General features: G+C 36.9%; 1 protein-coding gene across 1 annotated transcript in view; it reads right to left on the reverse strand.

Annotated features, from left to right (window-relative positions):
• Positions 1 to 21,665, reverse strand: part of THSD7A (thrombospondin type 1 domain containing 7A) — a 266,483-nt gene that overhangs the window by 43,163 nt on the left and 201,655 nt on the right. The window contains exons 10-14 of the mRNA XM_058019397.1: positions 17,561 to 17,795; positions 14,475 to 14,590; positions 12,178 to 12,310; positions 10,154 to 10,257; positions 622 to 816 (exon numbers count right to left, since the gene is read on the reverse strand). Coding sequence (XP_057875380.1) covers positions 622 to 816; positions 10,154 to 10,257; positions 12,178 to 12,310; positions 14,475 to 14,590; positions 17,561 to 17,795 — 783 coding nt within the window. The remainder of the gene's footprint in view (positions 1 to 621; positions 817 to 10,153; positions 10,258 to 12,177; positions 12,311 to 14,474; positions 14,591 to 17,560; positions 17,796 to 21,665) is intronic.

The following is a 21,665-nucleotide window of genomic DNA, read 5'->3' on the forward strand; positions in this document are numbered from 1 at the left end:
AGCCAGAGAAAGGACTGGCTTAATCATAAGGACTGGCTTAATCTGACATTCAAGACTGCAGCTAAGTTCAAAAGAGGTAAGCAAAAGCTTAAGGCTGAAAATGGTGGTTTATAACAAAATGCTGAAACACACTCAGCTGCCATAGTGGCTCTAAATGCACCAAAGAACACCATGAGAGAAGGAAGCCTGCTTTAGCTGAGACCAGGTGTGGGAAGAGGAAGGCAAGCGTGTTAACATCTGATCCTGTTAAAGTGAGATGACTGCTGACTTTTCTGACAAAAAGAACCCACAAAAAAAAAAACAAAACAAAACACAAAAAACCTCAACATAACAAAAAAAAAAAAACTATTATGTGCACTATATTTAGGGGGAAAAAGTATTCTTCTATGCTCTCCCATCTTCTCATCTCTCTAGCCACTTACCCATATCAAGAGCCTCTGACATATGGCACGAGTTTCTACTCCTGGGTATTGTTCCACCAGTAGCATACAGAGCAAGAAATTGGATCTGCTTTCTGCCACTGTAACACTTGTCAAAAGGGAACCTCTGAAGTCCTCAGGTTTTAAACAAAACATTATCAATAATAAATAAAAGCAGCATTATTTTGCTTGATACTCTTACCAACAAGAGTGCGTTTCCTTGTCCTGACTCCTCCACAGTCCCCATTACAGGGAGAAAATTTTGACCAGTTCGTGAACTGACAGTCGTCTTGGCAGGGAATCTGGCACGTCTGTGTCAAGGGTGGTAATGGGCCAGAGTACTTAAGGCACTCACTGATGTCAGCTTGTCCTCCATCTTGTCTGCGACAAGTAATTGCTGGAAGCAAAAAGAGATGGAGTCTAATTCACCGTTTGTTTTTTTTTTAAGGAGTGTCGCTATTCAATTACGTAAAGTCTACAATATTCTATCATTCTATCACACTGAAAGCCCAAAATACCTATACAACAGCTTAATATTTGATGCCAGTTTTACCTTGAATTGAATACATTTCTAATTTCTCACTTAAGATTTTGTTAAAAATAATTTATCAGGACTTACCAGGCAAAAAAACTACATACAACTGTAAATATAATAAATGCATTGCTGGCTTATGTAAAGCTCCTTGTCCACTAGGACCTGCAGGCAGAGCAGCTTTCCAAGAGGTCAGTCCTGGTGCATGGGGCTGGACCCTGCACTTGCCCTTGTTGAATATCAGACAGTTCTTTGCCCATCTCCCTCAACTGTCCAGATCCTTCTGAAGGGCTACACAGCTCTCTGGGGTAATAACTACTCATCCCAGTTTTGTATCATCAGCAAACTTGCTGAGGAGGCACTCTACCCCTTCATGAAAGTCAACAATGCTCTATAACTGTTTCTCAAGTTTTTTTAAGCATGGTTGCTTATCTATTCTAAGCTCAATAAACCTAACTTTAGGTCCTTCCCCAAAACATCATAAGACTTATTATACAGTAACAAGATAGGAAACTTCTAGTTGTTTGTTCACACAATAGAATTATATTTATGCTTCTTGGCATCTGACAGCACACAGTAGATGCAGCACCTCGACTGTAAAATAATTTGGGTCACCTATTGTTGCAGTACCATTGCATCCAAATATTCTGTATTCATATGAAGGAATATAGCTTTTTATATTACACTCCATAGTTTAAACATAGCTCTTCAATTGTGCTGACAATAATTGCTTTATTAGCACGAATTTTTAAAAAAATCAAGTTCAACTCTTGGAGAAAAGGGGAGTATGAATGCAGCACTTCAAAATAAAAGAGAAAACTGCCTATAAGTGGGCAAGAAGAGGGGCAGGTGCCCAGCTCTTCTCTCCGGTGACCACTGAAAGGATGTGAGGGAATGGCTGAGGCTGTGTCAGGAGGTGTTAATTTACACTTTAGAAAAGGATTCTTCACCCAGTTGGGAGCTGAAACAGACTTCTCAGGGAAGTGGTCACAAGCCTGACAGAGTTCAAAAAGCATTGGGACAACACTCTCAGGTGTATGGTGTGACTCTTGGGGCTGCCCTGTGCAGGGCCAGATGTTGGACTTCAATGATCTTTCCAGGTCCCTTCCAACTCAGGATATTCTATGATTTTATAACTATTTCCTCCTGGAGTTAAAAAAAGGAAGCATAGCTAAGGGAATTTTTTTTTTAATTTTTCAAGGTAATTGTAATGGTCTAGTGAGCTATGATTTCTTAAAAGGCTTTTTAGTCTGGCAGTTCTAAACTAAATTTCTGCCTCATGATGACTTAGGAAGCTGAACTTGCTGACCCATGTGTTCCATTTCAAGTCCATGTCCCTACTAAAACATACCCAAAGGTCCCAAGGGGATTGTTTTTGCCATACATCTACTGTAAAACACTGAGAGGGAGGGAGTGTGTTTTTCCTGAGATACTGAGCAAACAACTTCCCTGATCCTTAACTGCCCTTTGGTGCAGGGCTGCCAGCACTGTTTGTAATAGGCTCAGTACTGCATTAAGTTGTGCTTACTGGGGGACTGGCCAGCTGCACACTGTCTAATACAATTATTCTGTCAAATCCTATTACTATTTGTGTAGTTTACATGAGGAAATATTATTTTCAGATATAATTAAAGTGCTTCAGTGAGAAAAATCAAATATCCAAAAACTGAAAATCTGAACTATCAGAATTCTAAGATCACACAAATGTTTTAGAAAACCACAAGTCAAACTTGTGTGATCTTCCAATAGAAGCCTAGGCTATAGCTTTGGATTTTTGTGAGATGCTCTTCTCTGCTAATAGCACACATCAATATCTCTAAGGTAAAACCACAGTTCAGACTAGTTTTACCATGTGGAAATTCACAGAGGTCAAACCTAAATCCTCCGTCTTGAGTTTGGCCTTTCTATATGCACACATTAGCAAAACTAATTGCATTATCTTCACTGCACTCTCAGTGAGTGCAGGCCACCATTTTTAGCAGTGAAAACTATACCTAGCCAATGTCTAAATGACAGTCAACTAACTAGCCTTTAATTAATTTCCTTTAATAACTTTAATTTAATTAATATCCTTTACTAACTTTCTTCAAAAGTTTAATTCTCATTTTACATACTCCCTCTCCATCTAGCTCTTGGATAGGATAAGAAATGTTGTCCACCAAAGAACATTCTTTCTTTCTAGCTAAATTGACTTTTTCTAAAACCAATATTCATTCCCTCCTCTTTCCTAGTTATAAACATTACTCCATGAGCAGATACCCATTATGTCATAAATTTTTTCAGACTCATATTAATGCATCTAATTTACATCCAGCAGACTCAGGTGAAAAGCTCCCCTGAGAATTAACACTTTGGTTTTTTCCTAGATTAACTGTCAGTTGTACCATAGCAATCAAAGAAGGAAAACTTCATTCTCAAGATCTAAATATTTCACCTTAATAACAATACAAATTAGAGGACAGCGTGGCATACTAAATCAATTCCCAAATCTTAATTTTCACAGTGCCTGTCCATAACTATTCAGCTACTTCTAGTTGATAAGACTTGGGTGATTTGCTCTATATCCCATTTTCCTATTGTTATTTTCCAGATTTGGGTATCAAGGATTATATTCTTTATGACAGCTGAAAAATGTGTATTTTTCCACTATTAGAAGCAGGGATTTTGCCAACTGCATACATTCCATTAATACACTCTTTTGGCCAGCTAACAGTCTTAACATCTGAAATGCTCTCACTGTTAGAGAAGTTCCTTTTTCCACTCACAAGCTAACCTGGGCTAACTCATCCCTTCTCTCTTTGATCAAGCATATGGGTGTTTAAGAAGAGATTGCTGAGATCGATGATTTACTCACTATACAGAGAAGTGTCTTCAGCTACTATAAAGCTATACCATACCAGGCTAATTATTTTACTTATACAACCACCTTATATTTATTACACACATTAGCAGTAAGTGGAAAGAGCATGGTTCCTCCATTACTGAATTAAACATAGTAATTATTAAGTGAAAACATAAAACAAGCCTAACAGAAAAATCCAATTTAACATAGAAACCATTCACTTATAAAATTGTTCTAGTATTTAACAACTATTAGCTCCCAGAAGAAAGGTGTGAAATAAATAGCAGTCTAAATTTTATAGACAAGGGACTTTGATGTAATTAAAACTTTGTTGGATAGCATTGTTTCCACCAAGTACCCACAGGAGACTACAGGCTAATATATTTCTTGTTGGCATAATGAAACACTGAGTCTGTATTTTAGCAAGTCATGTCATGTGTGAGTTTATAGAAAAACCTTTCCAGTGTTTCATCATTAGCATACTTCACTGACATTTCACTGAGGTGTGAGATTCAGTGCCTCCTATATCTAAAAATTTCTTTTTAAATTAAGGTTCTTTATTGTCCTTTCTTTTACAATACATTTGTGATATTTTTTTCAATTGCTAACTATTTTTAACAACAAAAATATTTTTTCCTATTCTAGAAAACAAGAACTATTTCAGCACACTAAGTTTTCTTATGCCTTCTATCCATATTGTCTAAGCTATGATTTCATCTATTTTTATTTCTTTCTTTGTGGTACACAGTGGACTAGACACAGTGTGACAAAATATTCCTACCACAAAGTCTCTTAAGGAGTATATGCCCTTAATATTGTGAAAATACAAGACTGAGTGCTCCTTATGTTCCAAAGACAATAACAATGCATTTCTGCCAAATAAAGTTGTATGGAGATTGTGGCTCTGTTTTTGCAAATAAAAAGTTATGTTCTCATGTAAACACTGCTTTTTTTTGCAAATAAAAAGTTATGTTCTCATGTAAACACTGCTTTTGAGCAGTTGTCCAAATTCTTACTTATGACTCCTGAAGTTGATCACTGTACGTTGCAGTGACTAAAACACAATCCAGGCAATAGAGCACTCTCATCTGTTAAGGCTACAGTAAAATAGTAGTTTATAGCTCCATGAAGAGCAGCACTCCATGATTTTGACTTCTTTCCTGTGCTTTCAGTAAGGGCATGTAACACCCACCATAACTGCCTCCATAAGCGATGCCTGCACAGGGAGGCTGCTGTCCCTGTTAAGCTGTAGAGTGAGAAAAGAGATTTTGAACACTGGTTCTGCCTTCAAGCCTCCTCATGGCTCTAACAAGCCTGCAAGGCCTCTCTGTGTGCCCATGGCCATCCTGGGATGCTTCCTCCCATTCCTCTTTCAAATAACTACAAACACTCTGTGAATGAAGAACAGTGAGAGCTCAAGACCAGGTCTTCAATAAAGGCCAATTCCCAGTGACATAATGCAGCTACTCAGGTATTTTCTCTGACAGCCAGGTCACTTAAACTTCTGTTTAAATTTGCAAATAACTTTCCTCTTGCTATTGCAGAATATGCTGACATCACAATTTTTATCCCATTCCTCCTACAAGACTCTGAGGAAGATTCATGGTGGCAAGGACTTCAGGCTGTGCATCCTTCTGCCAATCTCTTTTGGGTCACTGGGATGGCCCTTACCATGTGCACCCATCCATACACATCATGATGTGATTCAGTTATTGCAGTTTGGGCACTCGAGCTTCTCATCTGCTACATGTCCTCTTCATTACCATTGGGATGCAGCCCAACAAGCCCTATCTTACACTTGCAGGAGCTACTGGCAAAACAAATTTTATTAACTTTCTTAGGTTTTCCTATACAATGCAAAAGGGATTTTAGCTGTCTTTCTAAGTTCCTTCACAAGTCACTGAAGCTGAGATTGACTAACACAGATTTAAGAGATAAGCATAACATCATGCATGCTTGCCTAAGTTGTTCACAATTTCAAACTTAGTAGCTTGGTTTTATTAAGCAATTATTCTCTAATCTAGTTTTTGGCTGGTGATTGTTGTCTTATTTTCATTTTCTTGTCAGGAGAAAGGTGCATTTTGTATTTGCCACCACTGTGCCTTTCTCTCCTGGTTTTCAGGTGACTCATCAATGCATCTAATCAAATAATCTTGTTAGCTGAGAAACAGCTTATGAAAATAAACATACATTTTGTTGCAGTCAAATATGGCTTTTCTCTGTGTTTCCTTTTCTTGTTGGGTAGGGTCAAAAGGAAATTTCAAAGTCCTTGCTGATGCACACATGTCATCTCCTCTTGAGGGTTTTGAACAAAAGACAGAAGCCTTAAGTTCCTGAGATCTGTAATACACTCCTGCTCTGCTTACCCACTGTTAGAAGACATTTTATCAGTGGTACAAATTCAGATTTTCATTCATCATAGGAGTTCAATACAATTGTCATGACCACCAACCTTCTTCAAATAAAGTTTATGACTACTGCAATGAATTTGCTACTCAGTATTAAATGCCACTTAGGATTAGATATAAATGCTTGCCCATTATGTGCATGAATAGCTAACAAACACTTAAAAAAATACTTTTAGAGAAAATCTTTTTTAAAACAAAACCCAGAAACCACCAAGCTCTTTTATTCTCTTTCCTCTGCATTGACCCAAGTTACAGTTTTACAACATTCATTTAACTTGACATGATTTGTAACAAAACCTCCATTATACAAGACAGATAGCAACAAAGCTGTCTTTAACAATGAATCACTATTCTAAACTTTATGATTCACCCAAGTATCTCTTTAGCCAAGAAGGATGAAATGTGATAAAAAAATCTGAAGAATGGAAGAGTAAATAGTAAAACTGTGATACAAAGCAAGGCATGCATATGTTCTCATTACTCAGAGACTCCTAACTGTAATTTCTAGTGATTTCTAACTTCTAGTTTTTCCTTCAGATTTAATTATCTTTCTAACTAAAACATTAACAGTAGCAGACTATTTTGTTCAAAATAAACTGCTAATGAATGCATGGTCAGATGTGCCTTTTCCCTGGTGTACATTCCTATACTTTCTCATTTAACACATTTGCTGATAATCTATGTGTTACAGCGTCTGTGTGTGGGCAATCAGATCAGAAGTAGGACAAGCTGATAGCAATGGCAACATCCCCTTGCATTGAAAAAGAGAACTCAGAACTCTTTCCACAAAGAAGAATGGAATTACTTGCTCTACTGAGTATCAACACAAAATGAAAGAGCAGTGCATGGGAAACCAAATGGCAGAGATTACTTCTAAAAGATTACTATTTTGTTTGGTCATCAAAAGCAAATTGGCACAAACAGATGGATCAATGTGTGATTTCTGCGTGCATGAGCTTGAAAGTTGAAACAGAACTCTTTCTCAACTGGAAAAAAAATGCTGGTGTGTCAACAATTTTCACAGTATGGTCAATATTTGTACAGAATTCACCAACAAACAGTTAAATGTACTGATCAAAATATCTGTATTACAGTAGCAATCATAAATGCAGCACCAGAATGTTATACCAAATGGATTTCATATTTCAGTGTTTAGCAAATTGTGATTTTGGAGTGGTTAAAAAGAATTGCACAGTAGTAGCTCAGTCTTTTCCGTATCTATATCACATATTAAAGAAATTATATATAGTACAGAATTTTTTAGCGATATATTATTATGCAAAGTTTTCCTCAGCCTGTGGAAATTTTATTTAGGAGTAGCTAAGTGTGCAGAAGGAGCCAAGAATTAACAGGGAGAGGAGATAAAACTTCTTCTCGAGTCTTCCTTCAGGTGAAATCTCTCTAATACTGTCCAGTGCACAGCTCAGTCAGGCAGATGTTTGCTTTCAGGTCAGCCTCCCTTCAGTGAGCACCTCACATTAAATCAGCTCTTGTGCAGGGGGCCAAACAAAAAAATGTGTGCCACTTAAAATTCTTACATGGCTATTTTGACGGCAGAATTTGAAAGGCAAGAGGGGATAGGGAATTGATACCCTATGTGGTATCAATTATGTGGGAGATAAATTATATTATCAAATAAAACACACTATTTATGGTCAAAGTGCAATTTTCTGAGGTGTGAATAAAAAGAATTAGCTGATAATCTCTAGTATTAGAGAAGTGTGTTTTCCAAAGTGAAATTTACTTTTGTGCAAAAATTCAACTTGTACTTTCAAGCCATATTCATTGTAAAGGGAAAATATTTCACCTCTGTCAATCTGAGGAAAAGCTGTACTACTGTGTTTAGCTGCCACAGATTATGAATTTACATTACTCAGTATAAAATATATGGTCAACACATTGTGAGGTATTACAACACTGAGACATGATACATATTAAACTTGAGTTGGAAACTTACATTATATGTTAATTTACATCACTTACATAAATGGGAAAAAATATTGGCCAAAATCCCCTCTGTCCTTAGTGCCTATAACTTTCAACCCTGCAGCAGCCTAAACAACATTTAGATTCATATTTTGATATCTGGACTGAGGTTCAAATAAACTTCCATTTTCCAACTTGAATAATTTGCTCTGTGAATTCTACAGTGGAATTTATATATGAGATAGACCTGACAAAAAGCAGTAGTAAACAAAAATCTTCCTTTCTAACAATTGATCTCAGAAACATTCACAGAATTCTATCAAAAACACCGGCTTTCTTCAGGCTTAGCTGCTCCAGGGGTTCCTAATTAAGGATTACTCATCCTACCACTTGACCACATTACACTGGAGAGCTACTTGCATTTTATCTGCTTGTGGGAACAAGATTACTGCTTGAATACATCATCTTTCACAGGATCGAAGTCTGTGTAGTACCAAAGGGAAATTCTGTCGGTCTCTTTTAACAGATTTGAAAACTACATGGCCATTAATTTCAAAATCATGTATTACTCTATATATGTGTGCCCTGTACATGTTTGGAATTACATTTAAGAAAATATAAAGAAACTCTCATGACACAAAAGAATAATAAAATCCAATCTGCATGCACTATTATTAACTGACTGTCTTTATTAACTGACTTTGAGACAAAGTCAAGGGATTTAGGTACTACCATGTAAGCACAGAAGATAACACTTTTTACTATTTGAATTCCTACCATCAAAGACAAAAATCTTATTTTCTCAGTGTGCAATCTGAATGTATCCTCCAGAGCTGCTAGAAATAGATTCCATTGTGATAGACCTTTGAAATAATTACCGCAGCCAGAAGTCTTTTGTATTAGCAGGCAATGCCTTAAGGTTTCATTTTGTGGTAAGCTCTAAATTGATCTCCTGTGACACTTTCTGAGTAAGTGGTAGGAGCTACTAGCTTAAGATTTACTCCATAACTTTTTAAGTACACCATGACCTCCTTTAATGCTGCAAGGAAGTTAATGACCTGAACATTTCACTTCTGCAGTTAGCAATGTCCTTCCTCAGCAATGGCACAATCCGCTGAGCCAATAGTGCTTTAACAAATACAAGTTTGCACTCAGATACAACAAAGGAGAAAAGCCTTCCTGGAATTCAAGGTTGACCAGTAGTTCAAAGCAATTTGATTACTATAACAGTAAATAGGAACTGCATTTATTTTTCCCATTGAATGTATTTAATGCATCTAAAAAACCCTTATCCTGGCTATATTTAACAGAGTCACATACACAATTCTGTTAAAGCCACAAAATTCTCTATGAAGACAGGTGACAGTAAAGCTGGATTTGGATGTAAAAATTATTTGCTATATAATGGAAATGGTGCAAAAATATCTGGATCATTGGGCTCAAAGGGTCAGTGGTTTAGAAGTCTAACCAGCAGCTGGTTAAGATTGTTTCACCTCAGTGGTTAACTCCAGGCACAGTTCTGTTTAGTCTCTTTAACAACCTGTACAGAAAGCATGCTCAGCAAGTTTGAGGACAATGACAGTTTTAGCAGTCAGTACCTACCTGGAAGGACTGCCATTCAAAGGACCTTCACAACCTGGAGAAATGGGCTGGCACTGAATTCTAAAGTGTTAATGCAAAGTCTTCAATCTCATGCTCTGACTGCTCTCTGTAACTATTTTAATTTGAGAGTATAGAGAAGAAATAGCCAAAATGCTCCCGGAGATGTGCAGAGAAAGGATAAGGGGTCACAGACAAAAATTGCATCAGGGAACAAGTGCCAGAAGAGTCTGTAGGATCTCCATGCTGGCAGAGACTCCAAACATACTGAGACATGGCCCTGAGCACTTTCAGAGTTTTCCTTTGCTGACACACATAAAGATAGATTAAATTAATGTTAGGTTACAAGGCCTAAAATGTAAGGCATTTCCCACACCAGTGTATCTATAGATTTCTGAGAATAAACGATAGAAACAAAGGGTCTAACCTCTTGCTTGTAGCCCAGGTCCACAAGTCTCCTGTGCTCCCGGACTGTCTTGGCGCACGTACCATGGTACCAGCTGGCACCTGCGCCATTTGTGTGTCTTCCACCTGAAATGAGACGGGAAGAAATCCATCTAAACCTTGTAGACATCAAACTTCAGGCAGCACATGTGCTAGATAGTGTTGTAAACCACCATAAGCTGTTGTTTATTTTTACTAATTGGTAACGGGAAATTCACAAAACAACCAATAACAATATCATAAACTTATCCCTATTCTCTTAAATTTTTTTCTTCTTTTAGGATGAGACCATTAAGAACACATGGAAGAAAGGAGGAAGCAAAGGTAGAAAGAAAAAAGGAGAAATAAGAAACAGAAAGGAAAGGTAGCTGCAGGAAATTATTGGGACAGTGGGCTTGAGTGACTGCAAGGGTGCCTCAGGAAATTCCTGGGATCTTGGGTTGCTGAGTGGCAACACCTTGCAAATGTGCAGCCAGCTAAGAAAACCAACACGATGGGTCCACCATATCAAAAATAAAACAAACAAAAAGAATTTTCAAAAACCCATCAATAACAAATACAATATTGCACTGCTTAAATTATTCTATCATTAATATAAACTGCTATGAAACTTTTACAAAGTTCCCTACTAGTGCTGTACAATACCCCAGCCCTTAAATATAACAAATCCAGCCAAGTCTGTTTGTTGTCACAACTCTACAATAATCCACAGCTCCAGCCATCAGCCGTTTGCATATTTTAAAGTATCTTAATGGTTTTGCACCCAGAGTTTCATTGCAACCTGCCTCTTTGGGACAGCAACTAAGGCACAAGCCAGCTGAGTATGTGAGTCCATCTGTCGCAGCATGTGTGACAGAAAGAAAGGTCAGAAAGATGCTAAAGGAAATATATGGAACATGTGTTTAGTATTAGTTCGTGTCATGAAATATAAATGACCCCATCTACCACTCTCTAGCAACTCTTCTTTCTTATGCTCAGCATATTATCATATAGCTCAGATACTGAGGATACTAAAGAGATGAGGAGCAGCCAGCATTTTAAAAGACAAAACTCCAGCTCTCATTCTGACTATAAAAAGTTCTTGATCTCTATTTCTCTGGTGTTTAGAGTACTGATTTTTGTAGCTCCCCAATGCCCTTTTCAACCTTTTCATATCTTTTAGTTGCATAGAGTGTGATCTCCTAATGAATTTGCAATGATAATTCTTATGAGATGATGAAAGCAACACATTACTTTAATCCCAATTTCCTTTCATTAAGCTAAGCTTAAATTCTATTTGTACCTCTGCAACAGATAGTAGCTTCATAGGAGTTGTTATTATTAATTTCAAAATATATTTTTTATTATTTTGTCAAGTAAATCTAACTAATGGCATCAGAATTTTCTAAACTTTGTCTCCATCAACAAGTTCTTCTTGTATGTCTAGACCTTCCCACACACTCAGATAGATATTACAGAACTACCCAAACCTGTTCTTAAGCAAAAATTGTTCCACCTTCTGGAATAGTCCTCAACATTCTATGATGAAGATCAGGGCAATGCAGAGGACACAGGGCATATGGGGGATATCTTCAGCTCTGGACTGTCTCAGGGCTTAGAGGGATAGAAAAATCAAGGCTATGGTAGGTTGAACAGTGTGGCACCAGGAATCAGCTCTCCTAAACACATAAGCTTGAAGTTCAGCACTTTGGATATTTTAGAAAGATCTGCTTTACATGTTTAGAATGTCAAAAAAGTTTCTATGAAAAATTTATTCTGGAAAGTAATTCTTAGTTCTTGCAATGTTCTTTCCAAGGAGCTGGAACAAAATGTACCACTGATTCCCTGTGGGCCCAACTGAGTCTATATATCTGTTGTGAAACCTTGATTCAGATGTGTATCCTACTTTTCTAAATAGTGCAGAGTAGAAAAACAACTACTGCTAAGTAACGGAATTCAGCAAGCTCTAGAGGTAGTGCAAGTTTAAAAATCATATCTGAGTTGTTTCTGGTTGATTGTCTCACATACCTGTAACTATGACAGACAGGAGAAGCTTCACATTCCCTTTCCTCAAACAAAGAGTCTGGGCACTCCCGACCCCCATTGGCAGGGAGCTGGATGATGACTCGGTGACGGGACTGCTTCCTGACTGTGACACCCCCTGCAAAGAGTACAATAGCTGGTTTCTACTGCTGATACTTAAGGTTGAAAATAATTAGGGTGAAAATAAGGTTTTTGAACCAATTGCCATAATATTGACATGCTATTTTACCCATAAGCAGAAAAATTAAGCCTAATAGAAAAAACACTTTAATTTCATCTCAAAGCCAGAAAGCAGAACTAAACAGAAAGCAATACCAGCAATACTGAACAAATTACAGTACACGAGAACAAAAACTAAGCTTGATTAGTTTGCTGCTACACTTTACAGTTTGAAGGTGTAAGCTTGCTTTAAACATTTACATGTAAAACTAGAAACAGAAATTCCACTCTAGAATTCCTTTACAGTTTGCAGTTTTTAATTATTATGGTTATCCATTATTAATGCTAAACAGTAAATAGTTCCTGTAGGAATTTTGATTTTAGTCATCTTCAGGTATCGGTTCCTCAGGCAGAAAATTAAGAGAAAAGCTACATATCTGTATTAGTTCCACAGCAATGCCTGTGTTAGGTAAAAATCTTGGAGGGTTTTTATTTTTTTCATAGAGAGCAGTAGAGCAGACATTTGGCTGACTGGGCTGATATCAGCTTTGGGTGGGTTATTACAGCAGCTGCAGCTTGTCTGATCACAGAAGCGTGCTGGACCACGGCCAAGCAATTGTAATTAGGAGTGAGCAGTAGGAGAATCCCGGCGGTGGCTCTCCACCACCTGGCCACTCTTCAGCCCAGAGGAAACCCTTCACTCCCCAGTCAAACAGCTCCAGGAGATGCCAGGAGCTGGCACAAGGGGCAAGACAGACGCGCAGCCCAGCAAAGCCACTGACCTTCTTGCTGGCACAAATGGGTAAACCCCATGAAATAAAAATTTTTCTGGTAGTATGGACTCACTGAATAGACAAAACACTCATAGTTCACAAATATACTGTTTTACAGAAGCTTGTACAATAGTTTGTGGTGAATACTCAGGAAGATATGCTCATTGCATCAAGAACTTTCTTAAAACCCACAGAAATGGGAACAGAAAACGATGGCATTTTTGCCCAGTATGATCTCCTCCAACAAAAATATTTCAGAAAGAACAATTAATACTGCTGTAAAATAACACATATATAATAATGAATAACTATTTCATAGATTCAATTCCCCGCTCTTTTTCAAAGGTTATGAATTTAGTCTTCTTAACTCCTTTTTTCATTTGTTAGAATGCATTGAACACTGATAGGAATTACTGTAGAAATGCCTTTATGCTTTTGTCCTTTACCAAGCATAAAGAATTGGCCGTGACAGCCCAAGTCTGGATGTTTGATGTAACAATATCTTTTACATTCTGAGAGTAGCTGTGAGTAATCACCATGTCCCACACAGGGATTAGCACCCTGTGGAAGAGGGAATATTACAGAGTCTGTCTGTAATAGTACACATTAGAAAAGTGCCTCATGTTAAGCTTAAGAAGAGAAAAAAAACTAATACTAGCATCACGCTAACTTCCTGTGTGATTTCATCGTAATAAAAATTCAGGGGAGACCTGCACTGTTTTAAAAAGCTTTGCCAAGTATATTAAACTGGTGTTGGATTTTATGTTGAAATGAGAACACTCACATCAACGTAAAGTCTGTTGATTTTTATTAACTCTCCTTCAATTTTCCTTGAATAGAAGTAGCCAGACAAAATTATGTACAACTGCATATCTACTTAGCTACATATGTATCTCCTTGTATATAAAGACTTGGGTTTTTTTGTATATAAAGACTTGGGTTTTTGATGAACAAACAGCATAAACTTAGGTATTTCCAAACCCCGAATCTGTCCATTTTATAATCTGACAATTAAAATGCTAACATTGTGTAAGTATTGATGTTCAGATGACAAGCTGATGATAACAGCTATGTGTACCCTGTAACTAGTTATCTCTTTATCAGTGTAAGATGCAAATAGGAGTTTGTGACATTAGGCAAAATATGGGGAAAAATCCAAACAGATGCATATAGGAATAACTGTTCTTTTCAGCAAAAATTCTATGTCCTCCCTGCAGCAGCTATACCAGATATTTCACGTACTCTGTCAGAAGAGATGTGTATAAGCATTCTCCCAAAAATGATTGCAAGTAATTGACTCCCCATCTTTTACATACTTAAAATTTATTAACATGCAATGGACAAAATTACCTTCTTGACAAGAAGAAGGACACGGTGTCCAGTCACTGAATGGAGTCACAATGCAGTCCTTCCTACAGGGAAGCAGACAAGGTCTCACAGTTTCAGGTCGGAGACTTTCAGGACATCTAACAAAAAAATTACAAAGAAGCATTATCAGATAAACAATCACTCTGCAATGAAGTAGTGAATTGTGTGAGGTACTCAATGCTTGTAGGCACATGAGGACAGTGCTTGTTGTCCAGAATTCACCAGGATGGAGCACAGCTATAAAAACTAGTAGCAATTAAATACATGTGGTGAAAGCAAGCCTAATCTAGTGTATGCTGCACCTCAGGATTTAAATAATCATCATCCCACACTCACCACACTAGACTTTGTATTTTCAGGGTAATTTTCAAACTTTCACATAATTATGAAGAAAAGCCATCCCATTATTTAGCTTAGTAAAATACATCTTCAGGTCTCATCACTTTATCATAAAATAAACTCTGGAAGGAGGCATATTTAAAATAAATAACACTGCCAACCCAGGAACAAATAGGCATAAGCTGGCTGTGTTTATGAAAGAAACCAGAAAAGGATTTGAAACTGCCAGATCAATGAGACTGAGAAAGACTGCCAGAAAAGGCAGAAAACCTTGCTTGTTTTAGGGAGAGTCTTGATCAGCATATAAAAAGGATTATTGGACTACCACATATGGGACTCATTACCCAGGTCATTTTCCCCATTCTGTGGGGATTCGGTCTTTTTTCATCAAGGAAAAACAACTCTCTATGCCACAATACTTGCTTCAGAATGATACAATAACTCTCACAGAAGTAGTAAAAATATTTGAAATAATTTCAAAATTTCTGTTGCTCCAGAAACATACAGACTGTAGACTGTCTGAAGAATATGTAAAGATGTAAGACAAACATAACATTCATGTTTGTGAGCTTATGGATCCTTATAGAAAAACATTACTATGATTAGCTTTTCCTGTTTTCAGTCCAGGGCAACTGGGATCAAAGAGGTGAGAGAGGCAAGTCTAATGGTAAAATATCAGGAAAATCGAGTCTCCATGGTCAGGAGAGAGCTATGCCTGAGCAATGTGAGGAGGACAAAAGCTGATTTGCAGTTTTACAGGAACATACTATAGAACAATAATACTTGCTTGTGCATGCTTTCCATCAGATGTCTCTGCATTTTCCTCAGCATGTGATCAATTACCATGAATGAGCACCAATTTCTTGGTGCCCTCTTAAAATGGGATCTCCACCCCTTCTCTTTTTTCCCCTCCCACCAATGTGAAAAAATATGAAATAACACAGCTATAGCAACACAAATCTCCATTGCCCCTATGTAAGTTCTCTCTACAATTTTTAGTCAACTTGTGCCTCAGTTCCATGTGATTCATAAAATCAGATTCTATATGCAAGGGTGTGTTTAGATATGATCAGATACACTTTAACAAAACCTCTGCTTCCAATTGCATATATTGACAATATTGTCAGAAATTTCTTTAAGATTAAAAGTAAATAATGTTTCTGAAAAGCAATGAACGTTTGCTTGCTAATGTTTTTTCTTACATTGGCTTTTCCCTTTAAAAACAGGAGAAATTATAAGCATACAAAACAGTCTGAAATACACACATTCACCATTTTATGGAGAGCTTCATCTTTCAGGAGTGCTAAACACTACAATTGCTCTTCAGATACTTAGGCAAGGCAATTAGTTCAATTAGAACACCATTTCTATGCTTTATATTGTTTGTGTTTACTATATATGGCTTAAAGCAAAGTATTGATTTTTTTGCAGTCCTTACTCAAGGTCAAATTAAACAGAAAAGATACATGCTGGAGTCTGTAACTTGTGAGGCAGATAAGGCCAATAATATTGATTGTATCATACCACAGTAATCCTTTTTATTAAGGGAAGTTTAAAACAAGGTTCCTATTTACATTTTCATGTTAAACGTCTGGGTCTTTAAAAATGATTCAGTGATTTTGATGTGACAATTTGAAGGAACAACCAAGACCTTTTTTCACTTCACATGATTCATTTATGAAAGAATAAAACAGTCCTCCTCCCAGAATTTAACATCAAATCAAAGGTAGTGGCATCTAGTAGATTTAAAAAGGATGATACATCATTAGAGATTTGTGGGCTTTTTTTTCTGTAAATGTACCAAACAAAAGATAATTCTATCATGACTAAATAGAACAGCAACTTAATACAGATACACAACAATTTAGATTACTGAATGTGCAGACATTACTCCCCACATTTCCATTTAAAGTAAATTAGGCTTAAATCTACAGCCAAATAAAACAGCAAATGGCAGGCATCAAGCAAACATTTTGTGTGAAAATAGCTGCCTCATGAACTTTCTAAATGACCTCTGCTACCAGTTCTTAGAGTTTTGAATCTGTTCTGAGTGGGATATATTTACAGACTGCAAATCCCTACAAAGATATTATCAAATGCATTTTACTAGCAGCTAATCTGTATTTAACCCTAGTAACACATTAAACTGTAAACCCAAATCACTGGGCCAAGGAAATAATTAAAAAAAAACACATAAGTGGGGAAAAATCCCCACAAATTTTGTCAAACTAATGTTCAAACTAATGCTTCAAATTAATGCCATGCCATTTTTCACTGTGCTGCAGCTCCTTGGTCTGGTTCTGAGAAGGGCTTTAGTGTATTTAGATTCATATCACTGTTTTTGAGTGGAACTGCACTAATCAATACAGCATGTTGCTTGTTTGGAAGCAGCACAAGGATCTTTGAAATGGTGCCGCTCTGCATTTCACACACATACTCCAAGAATTTTATTGTGACTCAACCTGATGGTGGTAAGGAACCAACTGGATTTATGTAGCTGTCAGCAGAACCACCATCATAAATACTATCCATTAAAATCCATACTGAGAAAGGTATTGTCTAGTTTTCCCGTTGTGCCAGTCTTGTATTTTTAGAAGGCGAAATGTCCCCTCATGAGAACACACAGAAGAGGGTATTTTTGCCTTTGCAAGCAGTTTTTGGTGATAAAAATATAAAGCAGTAAAATCCAAACATTATTACAGCATGAAGACACTTATAAAGATCGTTACTTTTTCGGGCCTACTTGTCCCACGTTGACTCTGACACAGATGACCTTTCTTGTCTGCATCCCCACGGAACAGGTGGCCTCCCCGTTCCAGCTGGCAGAGGAGTTGAAAGCAGAGACAGACGTGTCCTCTATGCACTGTCCCCACGGGCCAGTCTGCCAGTGGTACACAGTGCAGGAGTGCTCGTTGCAGCTGCGCGTCTGCTGCAGGGCGCTGCTGTTCGGGCACTGCACTCCTCCTGCAACAGTAACAGAGGGCAAATGATCCTTCACTGGAACGAGATATAACTTTTATTTTAAAAAACCCACACACCACAAACTCACTTTGAAGTTTTCTTAGTTATATATTATGTTTGATTACATGAAAGAAATGCTGTTCCTTTTTCCTCCTCTTCATATGCCCAATATCGACTTTCATAAATTTCAGTCAACAAGCCACACAGAACAGACTGTTCATGGACAGTATTTAAGTCTGTACCAAAAGGATAACAAAATAATCATAACTTCTATAACACTAATGTGCTTGGAGTGGTCTACAGCCTTATTTTTTCAGTGTTCTCTAGAAGTGAACACTGAAAGACTGCAAGAGATCACATAAGAATGTATGAAGGCTGTAGACAGAAGAAATAGTCAATTATTCTAATTATACATGTGTAAAGACCTCTGTTTATGTCTAATTCACAGATGAATTGAAAAGATTTTTGCAGCTCTTCTCCTAGCTCCCAGTGGATGTTTATCCATATTATGTGAACCAAAGAGGATGGCACAGCTGGCAATTCCAGGTCCAGATTAAGATAACAAAGCCTATTTCAGGTTAAGATTAAAATGCAATCAAGTGTCAATGATTGTGAAGAAAATCTATCTTTGTTGTGCTTGGTTTCTTTGATAGTATGTTCAGTTCATTATATTCAAGCACTTCAAACTTACTTTGGCCTCCCAGTCCTCCAGCAGAAATGAAGAGGTCTTTCCTATGAGTGCTGATCACAGGCTATTCCAGGTCCAGCCCTGTGAGCAGACATCACACCTGCTAAATATCTGGTGTCACTAGAATCTAGGTCTGAGATTCTGGCCTAAAGTAACAATGGGTCCCCTATCTCCAACTGATGGAAAGGCAGCAAAAAACCTAAGCAACATTTTAGCCTCTCCTAAAAGACAAGAAAAGTAGGAGAGACAATTGAAAGAGGAGCTTTTTATTAGTTAATGCTGATGATCTATATGACTTTTCTCTAAAATGCATGCTCCCACCAAATGCATGTTGTAGAGTATATTATTTATACCCTATCACTGAACTTCAGGTTTGCATGTCTGCTAGACAGATATGTGGGAGGGAGGGAGTTTTATGCACCCGTTGTTGAAATTAAACAAAAAATGTAAATGTAATGAAAGAAACAATGAATGCTTCAAACTCTCCAACACAAGAAAATCAAGTTGACAGTATAAAAATACTTTATACAAGTTTCTCTGTATGGTCTAGATCTGCAGCAAACATGAGAAAAGGTTCATTCTAATGAAAACACAAGATAAAGTCATAATTCTCAATTTATTTCTCTAGGAATATTTTTAATTTCTGGCTTTTTCCTAAAAATATTGATTCAACTAAGTGACAGGAAACATCATATCAGTTGAAATTTCATGCCACAGACTAGCTAATCTTAAATTTCGCAAAGCGGGATTAGAAAAACCTACGAATACGTGAATTTAATTAAAGAATAACTCAAATTTTTGGTAGAAAATGGATGCAACTCAAGTCTATCAGAACTGTTTAAAATATATTTAAAATATAGATTTAAAATATTGAAAAAATGTTAAAAATATTGAATGCCACAGGCACCATTTCTTAAGACATTTGAGAATAAAGGGATAACTTAGGTTCAGTTTCGGCAGCTGGGCAAGAATATATATTCAGGGGAAAAAAAGAGATTGACATTGACTTGTAAATGAAAAACATTGGGGCATGAATGTCTGCAGCTCAGTGGGAATCCAGTTCTGTTCAGATTAAACCAGGAGTTAAAAAACATGCAAAGACTGAACAAAATGTGGAAATAATACTACTAAAATAAAAATCAATGTGCCATTCCATCCAGGAAAACAGCATTCTCTTGTGCTTCCTCCAATTTAACTAGGTACAGAAAATCAGAAGGGGTTGGAAAACTGGCAGTTAGAGATGCCCTTTACAACATCTGTGTAGGGGTAATAACTTTATAGGCATATCCCCAGTAGAGGACAGGTTTGACAGGAATGTAAAAGTTAATGAGTATCACAGAAAAAAAATAAAATAGACATTTGAATTAATCAGAATATAGGAAAAAGGGACATACAATAATAAACACATCCTTTAATAATAAATGATCAGATGACAGTAAATGACTTCTTGGCAGTACTAAAAATAATAATTTCAAGGATACAAAAACCAATTGGGGCTGAAGCATTTAGTTTTGGGTTTGGATTTTTAAGCAAAGTAGACTTGGAAGGGAAAGCCTAGCTTTGCAGAGGGGCTTGCATATTGCTCATAAAGTAGTTGACAGAATTGTCATACACTTAGGTTGCTTTTCTGCCTGGTTTGGAGCTGCTAAAGGGGTAAGACACCTTGCTCTAGGATATTCAATGATTGGATTTTAAATTTTTTTTTTTGGTGACATTGACTCGATAACTTTGAAATTTCAAAATGTTAAACATTTTTTAAAGCATTTTGGATCATTCTAATTAATCATCTTGATATCCCTTGTTTTTGTAAAGGCATATAGTTTTATAAATGCATTTCAAAACAGCTGGAATAATCTCAAAGTTTGAGAAAACAGATGTGACTGAAGTGCCTGTTGTATTCTGGTGAGTGAAATGGGTGTAACTCATTTCTTTGCTGTATGCAGGAGGTATGCACTTCTTAAGGCAATCGCACTTCCTGAGGACAGACACAAGACTGTTCCTGCTCTGCAGACCAAGACTGTTCCTGCTCTGCAAACACTGATGCTCCCTCCCTTGGTTTATATCAGTTTCACAAACCAAGCAGACCTGTCTGAAATACACAACAGGTCAGGATGCAGAGTGGGCTCATGGTAGATGTCTGTCCTCAAGAATTTTCCAGGACAGAGTATGAACCCCTGACTCTCACCACACTCAGCAATCTGAGGAGATGGGCTCCTGAGCAAAAGAAGCACAGTAACATACACTGCCCTGGCTCACCTTTCTCACACAGGTGTCAGGTCACTTAGTAAGTCTTGCCTGAAAATTCAGGTTGCACAGTTACAAAACTAAGTGGGGGTTTTTTATTCCTGTTTCATGAAAAACCTCATGCTCTCCAAAACTTATTTTTTTGTGAATGAGAAATTTGCTGCTGAAATAAATACTCATTCTGTGCTTTCAGATTTAATTACCAAGCACTGTTCTTTCAAGCCAGGAAAATACAAAAATTAAAAACAAACTCAATAAATGTAGGAAGAATAAATACATTAAAAACCCCTAAGCATAATTACTTGTGTGCAACTATGTAGTCAAACTGTATTGGAATTTAACAGGAATAAAGCATATAAACAATAATCTGTTAAGTATTGATAAGAAACTCCGTTGATCCAGATATTTCTTACTTATTCAATAAATCAATCTTGCAGATAGATGAGAAGAGTTGTTGGTCCCTGTCAAACAGAATATCTGATGAGATGGACAACTGATATTCTATACTATCTAAATGTGATGTTTAGTGCTCTGTGCTGTATGGTCATGCCAAATAGTCCTTATGGCATTACACTTTGCTGATCTATGAGCATGTAACACCCATAGCAAAGCACTGGTGCACATATGCATCCCTGCCCTAAGTGAATAATATTAAAAAAAATTCCCTTCCCTCTCATTTTAATAAATTAAGCTTTTAAGTTTTCTTATTTTCCTCTTTGCATTATTTTCCTCTTTTGAATTTTTGGTTTTTTGGGTTTTTTGGTTTTGGTTTGGCGTGTTAAATCTTTACTTTTCCAAAATTGGTTTTACTGATAAAACTTAGGATGTACTCACAACATTACTGTTATGCTGTATTGCACCAATTTTCCAGTCTATGGCAGTGTATAATCAAAACAAAATCAATCTACATATTTATTACTTACTGAAAAACTAAGATTAAT

Source organism: Melospiza georgiana, chromosome 1 (assembly GCF_028018845.1).
Source record: "Melospiza georgiana isolate bMelGeo1 chromosome 1, bMelGeo1.pri, whole genome shotgun sequence".
Classification (NCBI taxonomy): Eukaryota; Metazoa; Chordata; class Aves; order Passeriformes; family Passerellidae; genus Melospiza; species Melospiza georgiana.